At 32.1% G+C, this 19,928-nt stretch overlaps 1 protein-coding gene across 2 annotated transcripts in view; it reads right to left on the bottom strand.

The window, feature by feature from the left end:
- The window catches only part of LOC126752164 (dual specificity tyrosine-phosphorylation-regulated kinase 2), a 162,160-nt gene that overhangs the window by 21,750 nt on the left and 120,482 nt on the right, over positions 1 to 19,928 (bottom strand). For both annotated transcript variants that reach the window (XM_050462764.1, XM_050462765.1), the window contains exons 5-7: positions 18,180 to 18,762; positions 13,263 to 13,432; positions 12,921 to 13,198 (exon numbers count right to left, since the gene is read on the bottom strand). In XM_050462764.1, coding sequence (XP_050318721.1) covers positions 12,921 to 13,198; positions 13,263 to 13,432; positions 18,180 to 18,762 — 1,031 coding nt within the window. The remainder of the gene's footprint in view (positions 1 to 12,920; positions 13,199 to 13,262; positions 13,433 to 18,179; positions 18,763 to 19,928) is intronic.

Here is a 19,928-nt window from a genome sequence, read left to right as displayed (position 1 = left end):
ATGTCAGGCATAAATCACAGTGTGTCACTGCTACTGCCTGCAAATAAGTGAAATTTCTGACTATATACACATTACAACATGCATATACACACATATGCTGCCATATTACCAAGCTGACAGCACCAGCGTACACACTTAACACTTACCTACACGAAAGAATGTAATGAGCTGGAAACTGTGTGCGCCAAAAAGTATGCAAAACTCAACTTAACTAGAGTAACGGAGTGCATATTTAATATTGATAAGTGAAAATAGCTTAACCTACTCTAGAAAGAAAATCACACAACAAAACAACAACAAAAATGTGCATTCAAGGTGCCTAAGTACAAATTTAGTGCGGAGAACTATTTGAAAAGTTCGCATTTCATGAGAAAATGCTCCAGCAACTACTTGAGAAGTAAACAAACACGACACTCACATCAGTGACAAGCAGCTAACGGCAAAATAAATGTAAAATCCAAAGCTAGGTGGGGGAGGAAAGCAACTTTCGCTGACTAAAAGTTGGAAAATTTTTGAAAAATATTTTGCTTTACAGTTTAACGCACAGCCATGAGTGAGTGGCAAGTGTGCCAGGGACACAAATACAAAGTAACAAACTGCACACAAAATCCCAGTAGTAGCAAAATACACACAACTACATATGTAGCTGGCGCGCACATAGCGGCAAGTGGCATTTTTGCGCAGGAAATTATGGCGAAATGTCGCACTAATTTAGTTACCTTCCGCCAAATAAGCACATTAAATAGCAATTAGTCACAGTAAATGTCGGAAGGTCTCGCAATACAGCAAAGCACATATGCGCATGTGTGCGTGCTTGTGTGTCAATGTAGTCTGCCGGCTGTTTCTGTTGAACTACGTGCGCTTTATAGTGCAAATACAAATGTTACGTATACGCCTACGTGTCTCTTTGGACCGCAGGCTGTTTTGCGTCGCCTTTCATGGCATTGCCAATGTATAAATTACAAAAGTTATGCCAAAGCATGCTCGTAAAGCTATCACCTATACGCTTTGCATATAAAATAGCTAGAAATTAGATTTGTGCAGCAAAGCAAAGCTAACAAACACACCCCATGGCAGTGATAAATTCAATGTTTATGTAGTTGGAACTTCTTATGTTCCTTGACTGGCAGCAGAATTTAATTATATTACTACTAATTGATGGCACAGACACAATCACGAGCATGAAAAGTCTGTAATGTAATTGCGTAGGCAGCGCATATTTACCTGTGAAAGCAGTAAGTGATCGCACTTAGAGGTTGTTAAGGTGCCCTTCATGAAAGTTTAAGTGCGTATACATTGCAGTATGTGATTTTGTAGTTAAGTATATAAGGTACATGCATATGTAATATATTTACATACATACATATATAAAATATATGAGATGTTATAATCAAGACACTTTATATTGGTTTAGCTTAGCAAGGAATAAGTTTTTATATCAACGAGCGCTAAGATCTGGAATATTCCATTCATTTTGTTAATAATATGCTGTTGTATTATTTTTATTCAGGAAGTTAGTAAATTTGATTGTAATTTGGGTCATATAGAGAGCCCTGCAGTGGGGCATTTTGGAAAAAGTTTCACAATTTCATAAAATCGTGATAAATATATTGATTTTTCTGCGAAAGAAAGCAAACACTAAAGCCTCTCGACAAGCTTTGAAGCCGAATTCCAACTATGTACGTGATTTCTTTAGCCCTTGTCATCTGAAAAACTTCATGCAAGTGAATGGATTTGGCAAAAATCTTTATTTAATATAATATATTTTCAATTTTGATAAAAATAAAATTTTGTATATAACCAAATGAAACCCTCACTTAACAACATGAAATTTTGCATCTTCTTTTTTCACTCCGAAAATCTGCTTATTCGTCGGAATCGCGATTCCGGACCACTATAACATATTATATATATAGTTACCATACAAACTGAACGATGAAAATAAAATTCTTGTATTGAAAACTTTTTCATGTTGTGAAATATCTCAGAAAAATTTTGCATTTATTATTGTCTAAAGCAATGCTAAAATCTCCGAAGAAATTGTACAGATCGGAGCACTATAGCATATAGCTGCCATACAAACTGGATAATGAAATTCAAGTCTTTGTACTGAAAACTTGTTTATTTTATAAGATATCTTCACGTAATTTGACATAGGTTATTGCCAAGGACAACGTTTTAACCTCCTAAGATATTGATCAGATCGGATCACTATAGCATATAGCTGCCATACAAACTGATCGGTAAAAATCAAGAAAATGGTCTCTTTATACCCATTATGCCATAAGAAATTCACTTGTGAAGGATATTATAGCTTCATTGCCACCCAGGATTTAATTATAATGAAACTCAAATCTCTTACCTGACCAAAAACGTATTACCCGAAGCTGTGAAGTTATATTTTCTTCCCATATTGCATTTCTACCTCATTTTTAATCAAAATCACTGTAAATCTAAATTATATTATGTCTTTCCATGGTTTTCGTATACAATTTCATTTGACTATGTTTTGCTTTGCCTTCATACCCCCATCTCACCTGTATGCACATACTCCCAGTTCATATATATTATTCATGCAGAGCGCTGTTTGCCAATTTAATTTCTCATACCACAAAATTTGTCGTAGAACAAATATACATACCTCAGCATAAATTTATATTCCACCAGGTGCCTAACCTGTACCTGATTTTCGATTGACGCAGCATACTTTTGGGGGTCAATATTTTGTGCTTTTAGACTTAATAGAGTAGCATGGCAATATATGTAGATACTTGAATACGAACTCATCAACTTAGAATGAGGGTGTAGATATATGTACTATATATGTATATCCACCGCCTCTTAGTCCATAGTAGTCTATAGCCACATTGATAGCTTCAGCAACCTCCAGCAACAATCAAGCGCTGTTAATATAATATATACAGAGTAACACCAATACACAATAGCATAATAGACTAGAACGAGCAGCAAAGGCCGAAAGTGAGACTGCAGGTATATAAATTCAGCGCCACAAAGCGCTTGGTGGCAGGCGGTCATACGAGGGTGGCAGTTCATTATACTCGAACAATGGGTTGGCATATTTTTTTCACTAAAAATTCTGAATTTTTTGTAAACAATTTTGAAAGCACACACACTCTTACAATGAGTATACATATGCATGTATGTGTGTGTGTGATTGTGGCACAACCGACCTACTTAACGTGCAATTTTAAGCGCCACACATTGCCACAGTGACATTTTCTTTGCACAAAAAACCTCAAAATCCAGACATGACCTCACACAACACCAACAACAAAGTCCATGCTCATAAAAATCCACTTATTTGCTTACATATGGAATATGTGTATATGTATATGTGTTTTTAACCTTTTGTTTGCCCGTATATTTATGTACACGAAAATTGCAGTGGTCTCACTGGCCATAAAGTGCTGGTAATGCCACACAAGTGACCACCTTTAAACAAACAGCAACAACAACACTAAACATACATAGCTAAACAGCGATATAGATATGCTTGTTGGGACCAGACTACAAAGTCCCAAACATGACTTGTTGTTAGCGGCGCAGCTTTGGACACCCTTTATTGCCGCTTGCATGAAAATTCAATGGGCGTAAAGCAAAAGTGCTGCCATAAAATGCTAAATTATGGCAACACTTAAAATTGTGGCGATTATGTTCGTGTGTGAGCGTGTGCTTGATAACGTGCACTGGGCGTTTGAATATGGTTATACCTGAGTGTGTGTTTGTGTGTATGTTATTGTGTGCAGGTGTCGAAGCTGAAGCGAGATTTACCCGTGTTTTTTATATTTATTTGCAGCTTGTTGTAAGTTGCTGACATAATTTCAACGTTGTATTGGTGAAGCTGACTCAGTGTTTATGGCTTTTGCGTGATTTATGTGAGAATTTGGGTTCAATTGAGGTGTTTTCTAAATTTTTGGTGTTTTTTACGTTTTTTATGTAGAAATATTGAAGAGTAGTAAAATTTTTGGATTTGAAAAGGTATTTAGTTTTTGTGTTTTGCTATATTTTTTAAGAAAACATGTTGATTCGAAAAAAAACGAAATTTTCCAAAATAAATTTAAAACAAAAAAAATCACAGAAATATATGTTCCAAATTTTGTTTTCTGAAAAAAAGAGTAAAAAATATTTTTTGAAAAAGAAAACAAATAAATATCTTGAAGAAAAAAAATGTTTCAAAGGAATTCAACTGTGTAAGAACTTGACAAATTTCCATGCTTTTTTATTTATTTTTATTATATATTTTTATTTTTAATATTGTGCACAATAACAAAATTTTTTATTATTAAGCAATTTTTATGGGCCACGACATTTGAACTTTTAAAGATTTTAAATATAACGGCTTAAGTTACGAGTATTTCATTATTTTTTTTTTCAACTTTTTTGAAAAAAAAAATTATTTCGAAATTTATATAAAATTTTCCAAAAAAGCAAATTTTTTCGAATCCTTGGGATTTTCTTATTTTATTTATTTTGTATTTTAAATATTTCATTTTATTTTTTCAAAATTTTTAGAACATTTTTTTTCAAAACTTTTTCGGAAGCTATGAAAGTTTTAATTTTTTATGGGACGAGCCACAATATAATTATTGTATATATTATTATATTTTCACTTTTAATACAACATGGCAACATCATGTCAGCAAGTCAGCTGCGCCTGGTTTTTTTACTCTTTTCTCCTATATATGTATGTATGTATTTCGTTACCCTGATACAGACTCGTACATACATATCTCAATTTTAGTTCCAATATTTTTTTACTATATTTTCCGTTGTTTAGGACATTGATTTTCATGTTTTATTTTCTGTTTTCTATTTTATCTTTTTTTCATTTTGCCCACCATAAATCACTTTTTAGTTATTTTCATAGGCGTTGATGTGCAGCATAGTACCTTAAATTTTTCACTTTCCGTGTTTGATACAAACACTACAAATATACAAATGTAAATACATACATATATATGTTAGATACATATACATACATATGTGCAACCATATACATATATGTATGTACATATAAACAAAAAACCTATGGGAAGAAGCACACGTCTTGTCCCATATCCATTTGCTCATGAATCCATTTTGACATGTCGAAAGTCTCGTGGGCAATTAAAATCAGATTTTCCTAAAGATTTATAGTTTTGCGAGCGTTGACAGAAGCAAACAATTTAACTAGTAACGAATTGCACGTTGACTTCAGGGATATTATTGATCTCTTAATTTAACCAAAAAGTGGAGGGGACTTTATTTGGAGACTAATGTGAGAGTTTGATGAAGTGTAAACATGAAAGAAGGAAATGAAAGTTTAAAGCGCTGAAACAGAAGTAAATTGAAAAATTAATAATAAGAAGAGTCACCAAAGGTATACATATATATTCAACGTATGTATCTCAAAGAATTTTCGAAAAAAGGAGAAAAATTGTAATGTTGAAAATTTCGTATAGTTTTCGAAAATGAGAAAATCTTTTCAAAAAAGTTCAAAAAAAAAATAAAAATGTCCCCTTCAAAAAAGGCAATTGAAAAGAAAGAAAATTTCGAAAATTTTATGCGGTCTGCAACACAAAGGAGAAATCGTGTGCAAAAGTTAAAAAGAGTCGCCGAAATTCTATGCATCCAAGAATTTCAAAGAATTTTGAAAAAAGTTGGAAAATTTTGTTTTTGAATATCTTGTATCGCTTCCGAAAACAAAAAAGGCCTTCAAAAAAGTTACAAATTAATAATTAAAAATTTTCCTTCAAAAACGTTTCGAAAAATCATAGTCCAAAATTTTAAATAAAAAGAAAATTGTATTGGTAAAGTTAAAAAAAAAAATATTTAAAAAAATCATTATATTAGACATATTTCGAAAATTTTCGAAATAAGTACAAATATTTTTTTATTTGAAAATGAACAAAAACAAAATTAAATAATAATAGAATAAAATTTTGATAATTTCACATGGTCGTCATAAACTTACTTAATTTATAACTAAATAAAAATAAAAAATTTAATTCTACATAGTTTTCGAAAATTTTAAACTGTTTTGAAAGAAATACTAATTTTAAATGATATTTTAAAAAACAAAATTAAGTTAAAATGTAAAATTTTGAAGATTTCCTATAGTCATCAAAAACGAAATTAATTGAAAACTATATTTATAGTTTTTTTTTTTAATTTCCAAAAATTTTAATAAAAAATTATTTTGAAAATGACATCAGATTTTTGAAAACTTAATAAAATTAAAAATTAATAAGACAATTTCTTGTAGTTTTCGAAAACGAAAAAATCATTCAAAACGGTTTTGAAAAAGAAAAAACATTTTATTTAATCTAAAAAAAACCATAAATTAAAATGAGGTAAAAAAATATGTTTTGAAAATTTCATATGGTTTTCAAAAATTCAATTAAATTGAATTTAAGTGAAAATTAAAAAATTTTAAAATTACATACAGTTTATTCCTTTTTTAAATAAAAAAACAATTCAAAACAGTGTTAAAAAAATTTAATTGCATTTGTTCTTCAAAAATATTACTATCGCTAAAGGAGTTTCGAAGAAGAAATTACAAAAAAAGTTAAATAATGAATCGAATTACAAAATTATAAAAATCTATAAAAGATTATGATAATTATAAAATTTCAAAAATTTATGAAAATTAAAAAAATTTCATGAAACGGTTAAAAATGTAAACTTTGAATTTTTTAAACATGTTCTCCACATATTTTATTACTCAAAGTCATACTCCGGGGCGTCCATGAGTAAAATTCGTTCTTTCTTGCTTAGATTTTCCCACGCGACCGAATAGAATGCTATATTTCCAATTACGCACTAATATATAATACATACTATATATTCAAATACATGGAAATAAAGTGAAGTAAAAAATGTTCCCACGCTGAACCAATTTTCTTGTGTTCAATCACGTATGTATGTGTGCACATATGTTGTTGTACATATGTAGCTGTCCTTGCGCATATGTCGGAATGCAGATACTAAGCAACATTTACATATGTGCCTTGGACTCTAATTTATGCCAATATAGATACTATCGAAAGCATAGCTACATAACTTCCAACATTTTATTGGAGACACGTGCAGGATATTGGTTGCAACATATGGCGCAATTGCTGCCACAAAGCAAGCAGAGCAAAAAATACATGTTATTTGGAGAAGAAGAAGAATTAGAAGTAAAGGTAAGCGCGTCATGTACCATATGTATGTGTAGCTGTAAATATTATTTCTATGCACTTGTGTGAGTATTTAGTATATATGTTTATCAGCCTTTAATATATATGTGTATGTGTCATTGCGCCTCTGGCAGGAGCCTATATGTAAGCTCATGGATATTTACGCTGACAAGCAGCTATAAATCTTCGGTAAGCCGAAAGTAACACACACATGCACTCACCAACGTGCACACTTCTCACATACAAGCACTCACATCTATTCTATAAGCACACACATGCTTACATACATGTCAGTGGGTTAATACAAGCAAAGTTATATGCTGCTTGCATGAAAGTGTCACTTGCTCCGTTTTATTTATTACTAATGATGTTATAAACACACACCCACACATACACACATATAACCAAAAGCGCCGTTAGCCCACCTGTTGCCCACCAGCAACTTTTTCCGTAGCACTGACACGTGCCACATATGCCACATTCACATATAAACAAGAATGTATGTGACATTTAATTGGCTCCGTCATATTTAGGCAACTCAAAGGCACATCAAATACCATTAGAAACTACCTTACAATACAACAACAACAAATGCTGAGCAAAAAAATTCATTGATTCGTTTAGTTTTTGCGTTTTTTTTTGTGTGGCAAATTAAGCAGTTCGCTTGTGGGTTGGAGTGCAGCAACTCAAATTGGCGCATGAATGCAAAATAAGTTCGCGACATAACGGCACTCGGTAGTAGGAAGAGCGGTGTGTGTGCCTAATATGGAATTTTTTTCCGCTTTGCAACAAAAATATTGCGATTTGCACGCGACACAACGTCAGCAAAATGTATACCATTTGTGCAGCCGTGCCTAAAGAGCACGCGCCTGCTTGTATGCTAAAGTCAAATAATGGTATTTTTTGCCTCTTTTTTGTAATTATAAATCATATGACTAAATATTGGCGTCGGCAGTGCAATTTCACGACGAGCAATGAAGGTCAGAGTCGCTTGTTGTAGCTTTTGTGGTTGCTGGAAGTCATTAAAGCGCATTGCCTGCTTTTAGGCGCAAACTTTTTAATGTTTGCTTTCGGTTTGGTTTCGCTTACAGGTTTTTGTGTGTGTACGTTGGTTCGTGGTTAAGTGTAGGCGTAATTTGAAAAATCCACAAATGTTGAAAGTTTCCGTTTCATTTTTAGATTTCTAGTACTTGGAGGACTTCGTTTTTCTGGGGGAAATTTATGAAGCGAATTTTTGGCTGGCGGCTTTCATTTGCAAGTCACAATTTTAATTGCAGTTTCGCATGCACCGACAATACGCCCAGCAATTAAAATTGACATTTTATGTAATAACGGTTTTTACTCACACTCATACATACATACAGACATATACATGAAAAATTTGTGAGAGTATAATTGGTGCTGTGGCTTCTAATGACGAAAGCAAACGGAAGTCATTCGGTGGTCGGTATAAATTACAGTTACAGCATGTATTCGGTAATTCGGGGTAATTGCGATTTAAATTAGACACGCTGCGAAAATGTTCGGTTATGAACTAAAAAGATATTTTATTTTCGAGTAGAAAAAGAATTTGAAATTTGCAGCTAAGGCTTTAAAGGGCGAAATTTGGGCCTTTAGACCACTTAATTATTTTTTAATTATTTGAGACAAAATAAGACTTAATGTTCAGAAATATTATCTTGATATAAATACTGTATCCAAACGGGCCGTCGTTTTGGTTCCAAAACTGTATTTTGAACTATAAGGATATATAGGTACTAAAATTCGTGAAAATATTATTTTTTCCGTCAGTCCCGTTCAAATTTGATCAGATGTTATATATAAAAATTTGTTACCAGCCACATTACAGAAATAGAAGCAGAACGAATGCAATACAACCACTTTTTAGTTAAACTCTCCGAGAAATTCTAAAATTTAAGAGCTCTTTGTATACTTTTCTAAATGCTTTATTGAATCCAACCAGTAAATCCATTATTTTTTTTTAACAATAAACTCACTAATTCCCCAAACAAATACAATAAAAGTAAGAGCCAATTGTTTTCCAACTTTCAACATGCAACATGCACCAATTAAGTGCCTGCGAACTCACAAACGCAGCGGCTGTGAAGCGAGCAGCAACTGCACCACCACGGTCATGGCCAAAACAACCACCACGCGCCCTACACCAGCGCCAACTGCCACCACATCCATCAAGAGCGACGTCATTTTGCTGACTTATTTGCTTGTCGCGATTGAATTGTTGATAAGTGGAAGCCCGCAAAATTGTTGAGTGGCAGTAAATATTGAAAACAAAAACGCCAAGAGTCACTGGCACACAAAACAAAAAAGTCAGTCAGCAAGCCGCTCCAACTATTCGTACTACTTCATGCCGGCTATGCGACTTACTTCCGTACACGCAAAATGCGCGCTTTACATTCTTTCGTGCGATTGCGAGTGACGCTGATTTGGCAGCACAGGCGGCGTTACGGTACAAGGCACAGCGCAACCACCAACCGACAAGTTGCGAACTTTAAAATTTTCATGTAAACACAAAGCCGTTGTAGTGGAAGTAGTGGCTGAAGTGAGTTAATCAACGGGAGCAGGTGGTGAACCGCAAAGTGAGTGTGGCAACAAAACGCAATAAAATTGTAAACATTTAGAAAAAAAGGAGATGAAGGAGAAAGTTTATATTCAACAATATCTGCTTAAAATTGCATGTAAAACTTAAACTAGTCCGTATGTAACTACTTTGGGACTAGTCCAAAACTCAAAATATTTTACTGTTGGATTGTTATCTACACATAAAACTTTCAATTACATCTAAAATTGCTTACAAAATCGGTACTACTCCGTATGTAACTACTTTAGGACCAATATATTTAGCTAATAGTTTTTATTTATACATAAATTTTTAAATTAAAAATTGCCTGCTTAATATTGCTTACAAAACCGCTACTACTCCGTATGTAACTAGTTTCGGCCCAGACCAAAACTTAAATTATTTTGCTGCTGGGTATTTATTGGCATACGCAAGTGAGTGCAACTCGCACGCTATATGCCACATTGTCGTACGTCATTTGTTTACAACAATGCAATTGTGGTAGGAGCGCGCACCAAAAAACCACCAAAATCGGGAAACACAAGGAAGCCAGACAGACAGTTGGCGGTACGATTGAAAGTGAGCAGTAAAAGTTGAAAATTCGCTTTTGACATTTGAATTAGTTCAAGGTAGTTGCGGAAGGTGTGGGCGAAAGGAACGAAAAGTGATGAGAGGAGTCGAAACATCAACTATTAATGCAATTTCTTCGCCCTGGGAGCAAATGCCTGAATTTATATGGTACTACAGGGATATGCGGATTTTGATTGGATTAGGTGTTTATTAAATTTTGGTGTACATATGAGGTAATTGAAGAGCATGACATGAAAGTTATGCGCTTAGAGTAAAAAAAAGAAGGTTTCAAAATTCCTTAGCTGACTCTCAGCAGTTTTCAAGTTGCGAATTCTGTTATCCTAGTGTTACCAAAATGTGATTTGGTTTAAGAAAGCAAATTTTTCATCATTATTCGGCTCTCATTTTCACCCCATAGTCTTAATAGTTGTATTAATAGTACATAAACATTTTTTTGTGTATTTCTCGCATGCAACATTGTCAGGCCATTAAATTAATAGAACACTCAATAGAGTTCGATTAGAAAGGCATTTGCGAACATGAGTATATATAGCTTGTTTCAGCTTAATAAACTAGCAAAAAATAGAAACAAAGATGTAGCATACTAATAGGCGTCTATAGAAGCACACACGTGTTGTATATATACATCAATACGTCATATACATACATATATGTACATGTGTTGTTGTCACGAATAAAATTGTCATGCATTATTAATGTGCGTAACAATTGTCCCAAAGCACGCAATTCACATTCCTAAAATAACACCAAAGCCCGGTATGAGGAAAAGAAAAGAAATGATATCAATAAAAAATTGCATGCAATAAAAAAATTATAAGAGAGAGAGAAATTTATGAAACAGCAATTTCCGCACAGCATGAAGCATTTATTTTCCAAAAATATTGTCGCATATGCATATACAAATATACATATGTAAAAAAAATGTATGTACATATGTATGTATATGTAAGACATAAATGTGTGGACGTAAAGAAAACAAGTGGAGAAAGCAAAGGACTTTGGTGGTTGGCAAGAGATTTCGACAAGTATGTATAAGAGCATATGTAAGTATGTACATATACTTTTGCATAAAAAATATATATAGTATATTGAGACGAATGCATATACATACATATATATACATACATGTATATGTAACACCAAAAAGTTTCCTCAGCCAAAATTACGTCAATGAATGGCCTTCCAAGACATATCGGCTCACACTTGAACTAAACGCTTAACTTCTTGAGAGTAAAATAAATGCCAACGGTTGTGAAAAATCACCGTTATTATAAGTATATAGTTACGTACATTAGTGTGGAGTTTCGGATAGCCTTCGCAGCGGCTACAGACGAAAAAAGTTGGCTTATGAACGAAATTGGAAATTTATTAGCCCTGTTGTGCACTTGACATGTACTTTTTGATGAAGAAATGTTGCCAACGAATTGCGTGAACTACAGTACTTACAAACTTACAAAACAAACAAAAACAATAACGAAACTAATACCACAAATTATAAGAAAATTTGGTTAATTTTTGCTCATTCTTTTCTTTGGCGGCAGGGGTGGCCACACTTTTCACTAATGAAGTAATTTAAATGCATAGACGCATTTACCGTTTTGTAAATGACCCAAGTAAATTATGCACTATTTTCTTCTAGGCGATGAAAATTAGCTGCAAATTTGTTGTGGCTTGAACGGAAATAACACTTTTGCTGCGGTAGCAATTAAATAAGGTAAGTGTGTCACAGTAATGTTAATTAGATGCAAATAATACTAGAATAAAATTGATTAAGCAAAATAAAAATGTAACTTTCATTTCAGAATCCCGAAATTTCGGGATTTAATTTTCGGTTTTGTGGTTGTGAAGAAAAATAAAGCTGTAAAAACTATTTCAGAATATCGAAATTTCGGGATAAAAATTTCGGGCTTGTTAATTTAAGGCTTTATAGATTTTGAAGAACAAATACATTTAGTACATAAGAAGAACACTATGCTTTACGATTGAAAAAAACTGTTTAGAGTAAAAACAGTTTTCACTCAGAAACATTATGATAATAATTAGTCAAATTTATTTATTATTATAAAGCTGATATTGTTTTAAAGTGTACAGACATAAATAAATTATTTTAAAAGAAATCTGTATTTTACAAAAAGTTATTTCTAAAAATATGAAAAACTTTCGGGATCCGAATTATTCACTTGCTAATCCCGAAATTTCCCTTTTATTAAAATTTCATATTTATTTTTTTTTTTTTTGGTAAAATATTTTATACAAATATATTATTAATAATATTAAATATTTGGAGACCCCGAATTATTTTCTAGCTAACCCCGAAATTATTTTTGATTTAAATTTTACTATCCTCGCAATTAAAATATTTTACAAGAAACACAAATAACTTATAATTTTTTTTATTTCCATAAATTAAAATTTTCTGTCTTCGCAAATAAAATATTTTACAAAGAACACAAATATTCTATGAATTTTGTTATTAAAAAGTTGAAAAATTTCTAGTTTCCGAATCTTTCATTTCCGAAATTCTTCAAAATGTTAAACTGTATATTTCAACAAAATAAAATTTCACTCACCTCAACAACTCGAATGTAATGCACAAATGCTTGCGGAAATATGTGTAATCCAACATGTGTATAACATTATGAGATCCATCGGCATCCTTTTCGCGCAATTCATCTAAAATATTCAATTCTACCACAGCCTGATTGAGGAAACGTCTCTTATTGCGTATAATCTTAATGGCCACATATGTATTGGTTTTGTGATCCATGGCGCGTATAACTTGACCAAAACTACCCTTACCGATCACTTCGAGTATTTCATAGCGGAAGGCAATGTGATCGTGTATGATCTTTGTAAATGAGAGAAGCGAATTTTTTAAGAGATACAGATGATTTTGTATTTTTTATACTTACAATTTTATAATTTCCATTGTCATCATCGAAGCCCAAATTGGCTGTACCATTCGTTGTAGATTTATTGTAATTTTTAGTGGCATTATGTCCGAAATACCAAACCTCTTTATACACCTTCAGCTCTTCTTGTTCCACATCAGTCAAATATTTGCGGTAATTCATGAGGAGATCTGGAGGTTCGGAAAAAGTTAAAATTATAGATTATAAGGAATACATTTTTTTAAATTTATTTAGAACTTGTGAGATTAATTAATACTTAATTGAATTAATCTAAAACATATATTTATGTAACTTAAACATCATATTACTATTATATGTAAGTCACAAGATTATTTTGAAATAACGATTGAATACTTTTAAGGACGATTTACAGAGAACTGATTAATTTTTAATTAGATTTTTGAATCTTACTGTAGTTCAAGGTTTTATTAATTAATTATCTAATTAATTATTTCCAATCAGTAAATTAATTATATTTAAAATAAATGATCGGCAAATAATTAATCATAAAAATTGAACTAATTGTGATTACAGATAATTGTTGGTGTATTATAAATATTTTTGCGTCAAGTTATTGATAATTCATAAAAGTCGAGATGATTTAACATTTAATTCTTAATTGATTTATTACAATATTATAAAATTAATCGTGTTCATAGTCATTACATAAAAGTCTTGTCTAAAAATTGATATTTGAAAGTCATTAGTACACAATTATTCTGCGATTGATTAATCATAAAAGTACGAATTATTTGACATCAGTAATTTAGTCATGTCTTAAATCGTAATTTAAAAGTTTTGAAAATTTTTGTATGTTATAAATTGAAATTGATTAATCAAAAATTAACAAAATTAATCGTGACTAAACATTATTATTTAAAAGTTATAAAAAATTTAGCACATAATTAATATGCAAATGATTAATGATAAAATTACGGAATTAATCGTGACTAAAGATTATTTTTAATGGTCGAAAAAATTACATAATTAAAATGATTAATCACAAAATCCCAGACTTAGTAGTGACTAGAGATCATTATTTGAAGTCTTAAAAAAATTTGTACTTAATTAATCTGCAAATGAAATTATTTTCATATTATAGTGAATAAATATTTTTATATGAAAGTAAATAAATATTTTTATATTCTTCAATATTTTTATGCATTACTAAACTGCTAATAATTGATCATAATACTAAAGGATTAATCGTGACTATTAAATATAATTTAATAGTTTAATTAATCTGATTAATCATAAAAAAAATCAGCCACTGATTAATTATAAAATCACCGAACTAATAGTGACTAAAGATCATTCTTTGAAAGTCATAAATATTTTTGTGCATAATTAAACTGCAAATCAATAATAATAACTAAACTTCAATAGTTAATAATTAATCGTAAAATTTCAGAATTATTTTTGACTAAAGATTATTATTTGCAAGTGATACCAAATCTTTTGGACAACTAAATTGCAAATGATTAATCATACTTTAAATTCAGGACTTAATAATTAATCATAAATTCAAGACCTGATCTAATTAGTCAGCACTGAAATCATGCCGTTCTAGGTAAATAATTTTGTTTTCCATTAAACTTGCATTAACGCAAACGACTCATATATGTATGTAGTATTGCAGCAAATGAAATAAAAATTAAAATAAATTTAGCATTAATTAAAAATGCACGTTTTGCAGTTTACACTTTGCACGCACACAAATTAACATATTTGCATATGCATTGCATTGCATTCATTTAAAATATCTGCTCACGCATTCTGTGAATGCTTTCAGCTCAACTTCAATGCGTGTAAGCGCCCTTTGTATTGCATTCCTTCTTCCTCTTTGCTTTGAGTTCTGCTGTCCTTCAAAGTCGCATTCAAACCAATACACCTACACGCACACACACATACAATTTCAATACATCAGTTCACAACATGCCTGCAGGTTAGCACCTCCCCTCCTCCCGCTCTGCGCATTTTTAAATACGGCGAGTAAAAAATAATAAAAACACAAATTTTCAATTTATTTTTACACCGTTAATCCATTTGTAAACGGATGAGTATGAATAAAACAAATCCATGTACAGCCGTGTGCTCTGTGTGTCAATGGGGAATTCACTCACATTATACTATATTCCATATTAGAGAGTAGAAAGTTGAACACTGTGGAGCACTGAGATATAAAAAAAAAACAGTTAAACCATATAACACACACACTCTCCTCGGCTGCCACTCAACGCTCGTGGCTGTGTCGGGCAATCAAAACATTTTGAAAAGTGGTTTAATTAATATTTTATGTTTTATTTATTTTAAGCAACAGCAAAATACCACGTGCCTAATGGCTGACCTTGGGTAAATTTTAATACATATATACAGACACAAGTTTATTGCAGGAAAACGGGTTTTCTATAAGTTTGAAAGTTAGAAAATCTAGTTCAATCCAATTGTTTTTGGATGGGTCTATCGAGATTTTACTATAACCTGATAACCATAATAACCGGGTAAAATATATGCGTTTCACATTATCTGGAAGTGCCGCTAGAAAATAAAATTTGATCGAAAATATTTTCTATAAGTGGTTTTGTGGACTTAGCTGCTTGAAATTCATACTCGAATAAACCATTTTTTCGGATATCGTTAAAAACCTTATAATATGGTTTCAATGCTTTCGGTTCCTATTTGTTACCTACTAAGACATGTTATTTGATTTCAAAAGCTGTTTCAAAAGAGGCTTAATTTCCAGAGTGAAGCTGAATCAAGCTTTAAAGTTTAGTTAAATTTTGCTTTGAGTCATATTTTTCGACCTTTGGGAAAGAGTAAATTGGGCTGAACTTTCGGAAAGCATATTTTTGAATATTAAACTCATAATATTCGAATAAGAAAACAACTATCCACTTTCTCTGTGAGTGCCCAGTCTTACCCCAGATCCGACACAAAACACTTAGAATCCATCAAGCACCAAACCTTGAATGGATGTCTACAAAAAGCATATCGAACATTAGTAGCTTCATCGAGACAACAAAATGGTTTGAACGAGAAGGTGAAACGTGATAGCAATAATAAAAAGGTCTACGGCTAGTGCATAAAAATGGCACAGCCCGAAATATAACAGGGCTGCACTCCTACCTACCTACCAACCTACCATAATATTCAACTCAATTCAATTCGATTCAATGGAGGCCTTCAAACTCACGCAAATGAATTATCTATCTTAGATTAGAAACTAAGTCTCAGCATGAAGTCTTTAGTTCCAGGGGAACTGTTGAGTTAAAATATAAGCAAAAAATGCTCACTTACTTATAGAACTTCTTTTAAAGATAACTTACTTATTCTTGAAAACTCAAACCTTTGGGAAGTCATATATGCGTACTATTGGCTTTAATTGAACTTAAACTCGAGTTTAAGGATTTAAGTTTACAAAACCTAGCTAAAGGTTCTCACTTCAAAATTATAGTACATAAAACCTCACCAAAGGTTCTTATTTGAGTGTTAAAGGAACAATGAGTTTCACATTTTGAATTATAAACCCGAGTTTTAGGATTTACGCTTATAAAACTCGCTAAAGATTTTAATTTGAGTGTTTTAACAGTTCAAATTTGTGAACCATAAACTCGAGTTTATGAATTTACTTTTGTAAAAATTTACCTTTAAGTATTTAAGAAACACTGAGTTTAACATTATTGAATCATAAACTCTGAATTTCATATTTTTTAATCCTAAGTTTGAGTTTAGGGATTTGTATTTATTCCATAAACTATATTTAAGGTTAAGGTTAAGGTTTAAGCAACTCTTAGTTTAAAATATGTGAACCATAACTCGAGTTTATGAATTTACTTTTAAGTATTTAAGAAACACTAAGTTTCACATTTAGATCATATTCATATTATAAACTCTGAATTTCACATTTTTTAACACTAAACTCGAGTTTAAGGCTTTGCCCTTATAAAACTTCACTAAAAGTTCTCACTTGAGTGTTTAAGAAACCTTAGGTTGCACATTTTTGCACCATAGACACGAGTTTAAGGATTTGCGTTTAAAGTTTCAGTGTTTAAGCAACTGTCGGTATAACAATTTTGAAAAAGTCCTTAAGGTTGAAATTTCATCACACTCTTTCTCACAGGGTGGACGTGAAGAGTATATGTATATGGACTCACAACCGAGCTCTGTAGTTATTTAATTTATTTTCACTTGCGCTTTTCACGCTTACATTTGCGCTTCGAAACGCTTTTCTTTATTTCGCAGGCTTTTTGCACTTTGCTTTCAATTTCCATTTCTCTAGCCGCACTTGCATCCTTGACCTTAATATAAATTATTTAAAATTTAATTAGCAACAACGACGTGAAGCAGTCTAAGAGTCAATGCTTATGGTCACCAACACACATACATATATACATAGAGACATATACAAACATATAAAGTGTATAAAGAGCACTTCAAACCGCACTCTCCTGTGGTGAGGGGTCCGAGGCTTTGGCGAATGACAGTGATGCGTAAAATTCAGCAAACTAGCAAAAAATTAAAGCGCTAAAAGGTTTTTACAAACGTACACACACACACAAACAAGGGGTCAGACGCTGTCGTCACTGGCGGCGAGAGCAAACGTTAAGCGCTGTCAACCGAGAGTCCACTGTGTGAGGGTGTAGATATTGAAATTGCGAAGCAAATAAGCGTCAAGCGTATATAGACTCAGTGCCCAGCGCAAATACGGTTAGCTGAACTTGAATAAATACCGTTAATACAAAGCAAATACAACCAACAGGCGCAGTTGAAGGACGCACTGTGGCACAGAAGGCTGACACACATAAACACATACATACATATAATATATACACACATACATTCAAAGACCGCACTGTAAAAACTTAATTTAAGTTTGTTGTTTTTGTTGTTATTTTCTTGTTTTTGCTTTTCACCCACCTGACGGCGACATCGGCGTATTGCATTTGATATTGTCGCTGCTGCCGCTGCCGCTGCTGCTGTTCGACTTGGTCGATGAGCCGCGCTCGCCGCCGCTGGTCGTGCTGTTGCCATGCGAGGAGATCGTTGTCGATGATACTGGCGAGCCAATGTTGTTGTTGTGATTACTTAAATTATTGTGACCGTTACTGTTGTTGTTGTTACCGCTAGTTATGTTATGGCTAGTCGCATCAGTCGTCTGTAGCTGTTGTTGCTTTTGTTGCGCTTTGTTATTGGTATTAGTGCTGCTGTTGTTACTCTTATTGTTGCTGCTGTTATTGTTGTTGTTGTTGCCTGTAGTCGGGCTGCGCTGATGATGTCCATTGTGATGGCTATGGCTGTGACTGTTGTTCACATGATTGTTGTGCACGTCGAGGCAACGGCTGGAGCGCGATGAGCCGCGCGTTGTGCCATTGCCACCAACCGTTATGCCACCAACGCCCCCGTTGCACACATTGGGCAGATCGAGGCGTGAATTCGAGATACGATTGTCGCGATCGACAACAGCGCTGACGCGCCGCAATTTATCGTTGTCTATTTGAATCTGTAAATGCGAAGAGAAGGAGAGAAATATGAAATATGTGAGAAAAATTAATAGTGGCAAACGAAAAATTTTAGCCTACTTTTAGGCGTTAGCTAACTAATTGATTCAAATTTATTGTTTATATAAAGTCGTGTATTAGGTCTCATGTTTCTAAAACAAATTTATTATGATAAATCGTGTTTCGTTTTTGTATGAACAGGGTTGCCACTAATTTTTTTTTATTTCTCGTTCTTATATTAAGGCATATTAGGTGTCATGTGTCACAAATTAATTAATTGGTATGAATGGTGTTTTATTTTTGTATGAGCAGCGTTGCCACTTAGGTTATTTTTTACTGTTTCTTATTCTCATTTATGTTTCTCTTCACTATAAACCAAAACAAATCAATATGATAGAAAAATCGATAGTTTCAGCAAAATTAGGGTTGCCACTATTTTAAAAAATTAATTAAATTTCTTTAATTGTTATTAATTTACTTTCTACTATACATATTAACACTGGTTTGGCAATGTTGCCATATAATTATTAAGTTTCAAAAATAATATACAGCGTTGCCAACTTTCTTATGGGAAAAATAGCGTAGGTTCTCATTATGAAATAAAAGAATTTCTATTATGAAAATTTCCTTAATGTATAATGAAGAAAGCATTTCATTTTTAAGAAATTGTCATTGAGCATCTTAGACTTGCCACTCTTTATGTTTAAAAAAATTATTTGTTTTAAAAAAAGTGAAATATTCTATGCGCGTTGCTGCTACATAAAAGAATTGCAACAAATAATTCGTAGTGTTGCCACCTTTTTCTTGTAAATTATTTCAGAAATTATTATCGTGTATAAAATTTTTTTTCAATTTTGTATTGAAAATATTACACGTCAATTAGTACATTTTATTAAAAAAAATATTTAATTTACTTTAGTATTTAAAAAAGGAATAATTAAAAATTGTTGCCACTTAATTTCATTAAATAATTTGAAGCGTTCCCAACTTTTTGTGGCGAAAAATTCCTTAAACTATTTGAAAATAACATAAAAATTGCTTTTCAAAAACTATTGTTCAGTATTTTAGGGTTGCCACTCTATTATGTTGAAAAAAATTATTTATTTGTAAAATTAGATAAAAATTTATATTGTTGCCAAATTATTTTTTTTTTTTGGAATAAATAATT

This window comes from Bactrocera neohumeralis, chromosome 3 (assembly GCF_024586455.1).
Source record: "Bactrocera neohumeralis isolate Rockhampton chromosome 3, APGP_CSIRO_Bneo_wtdbg2-racon-allhic-juicebox.fasta_v2, whole genome shotgun sequence".
NCBI classification, from domain to species: Eukaryota; Metazoa; Arthropoda; class Insecta; order Diptera; family Tephritidae; genus Bactrocera; species Bactrocera neohumeralis.
Note: the sequence above shows the minus strand (reverse complement) of the source record. Positions and strands in the feature narration are given on the sequence as shown.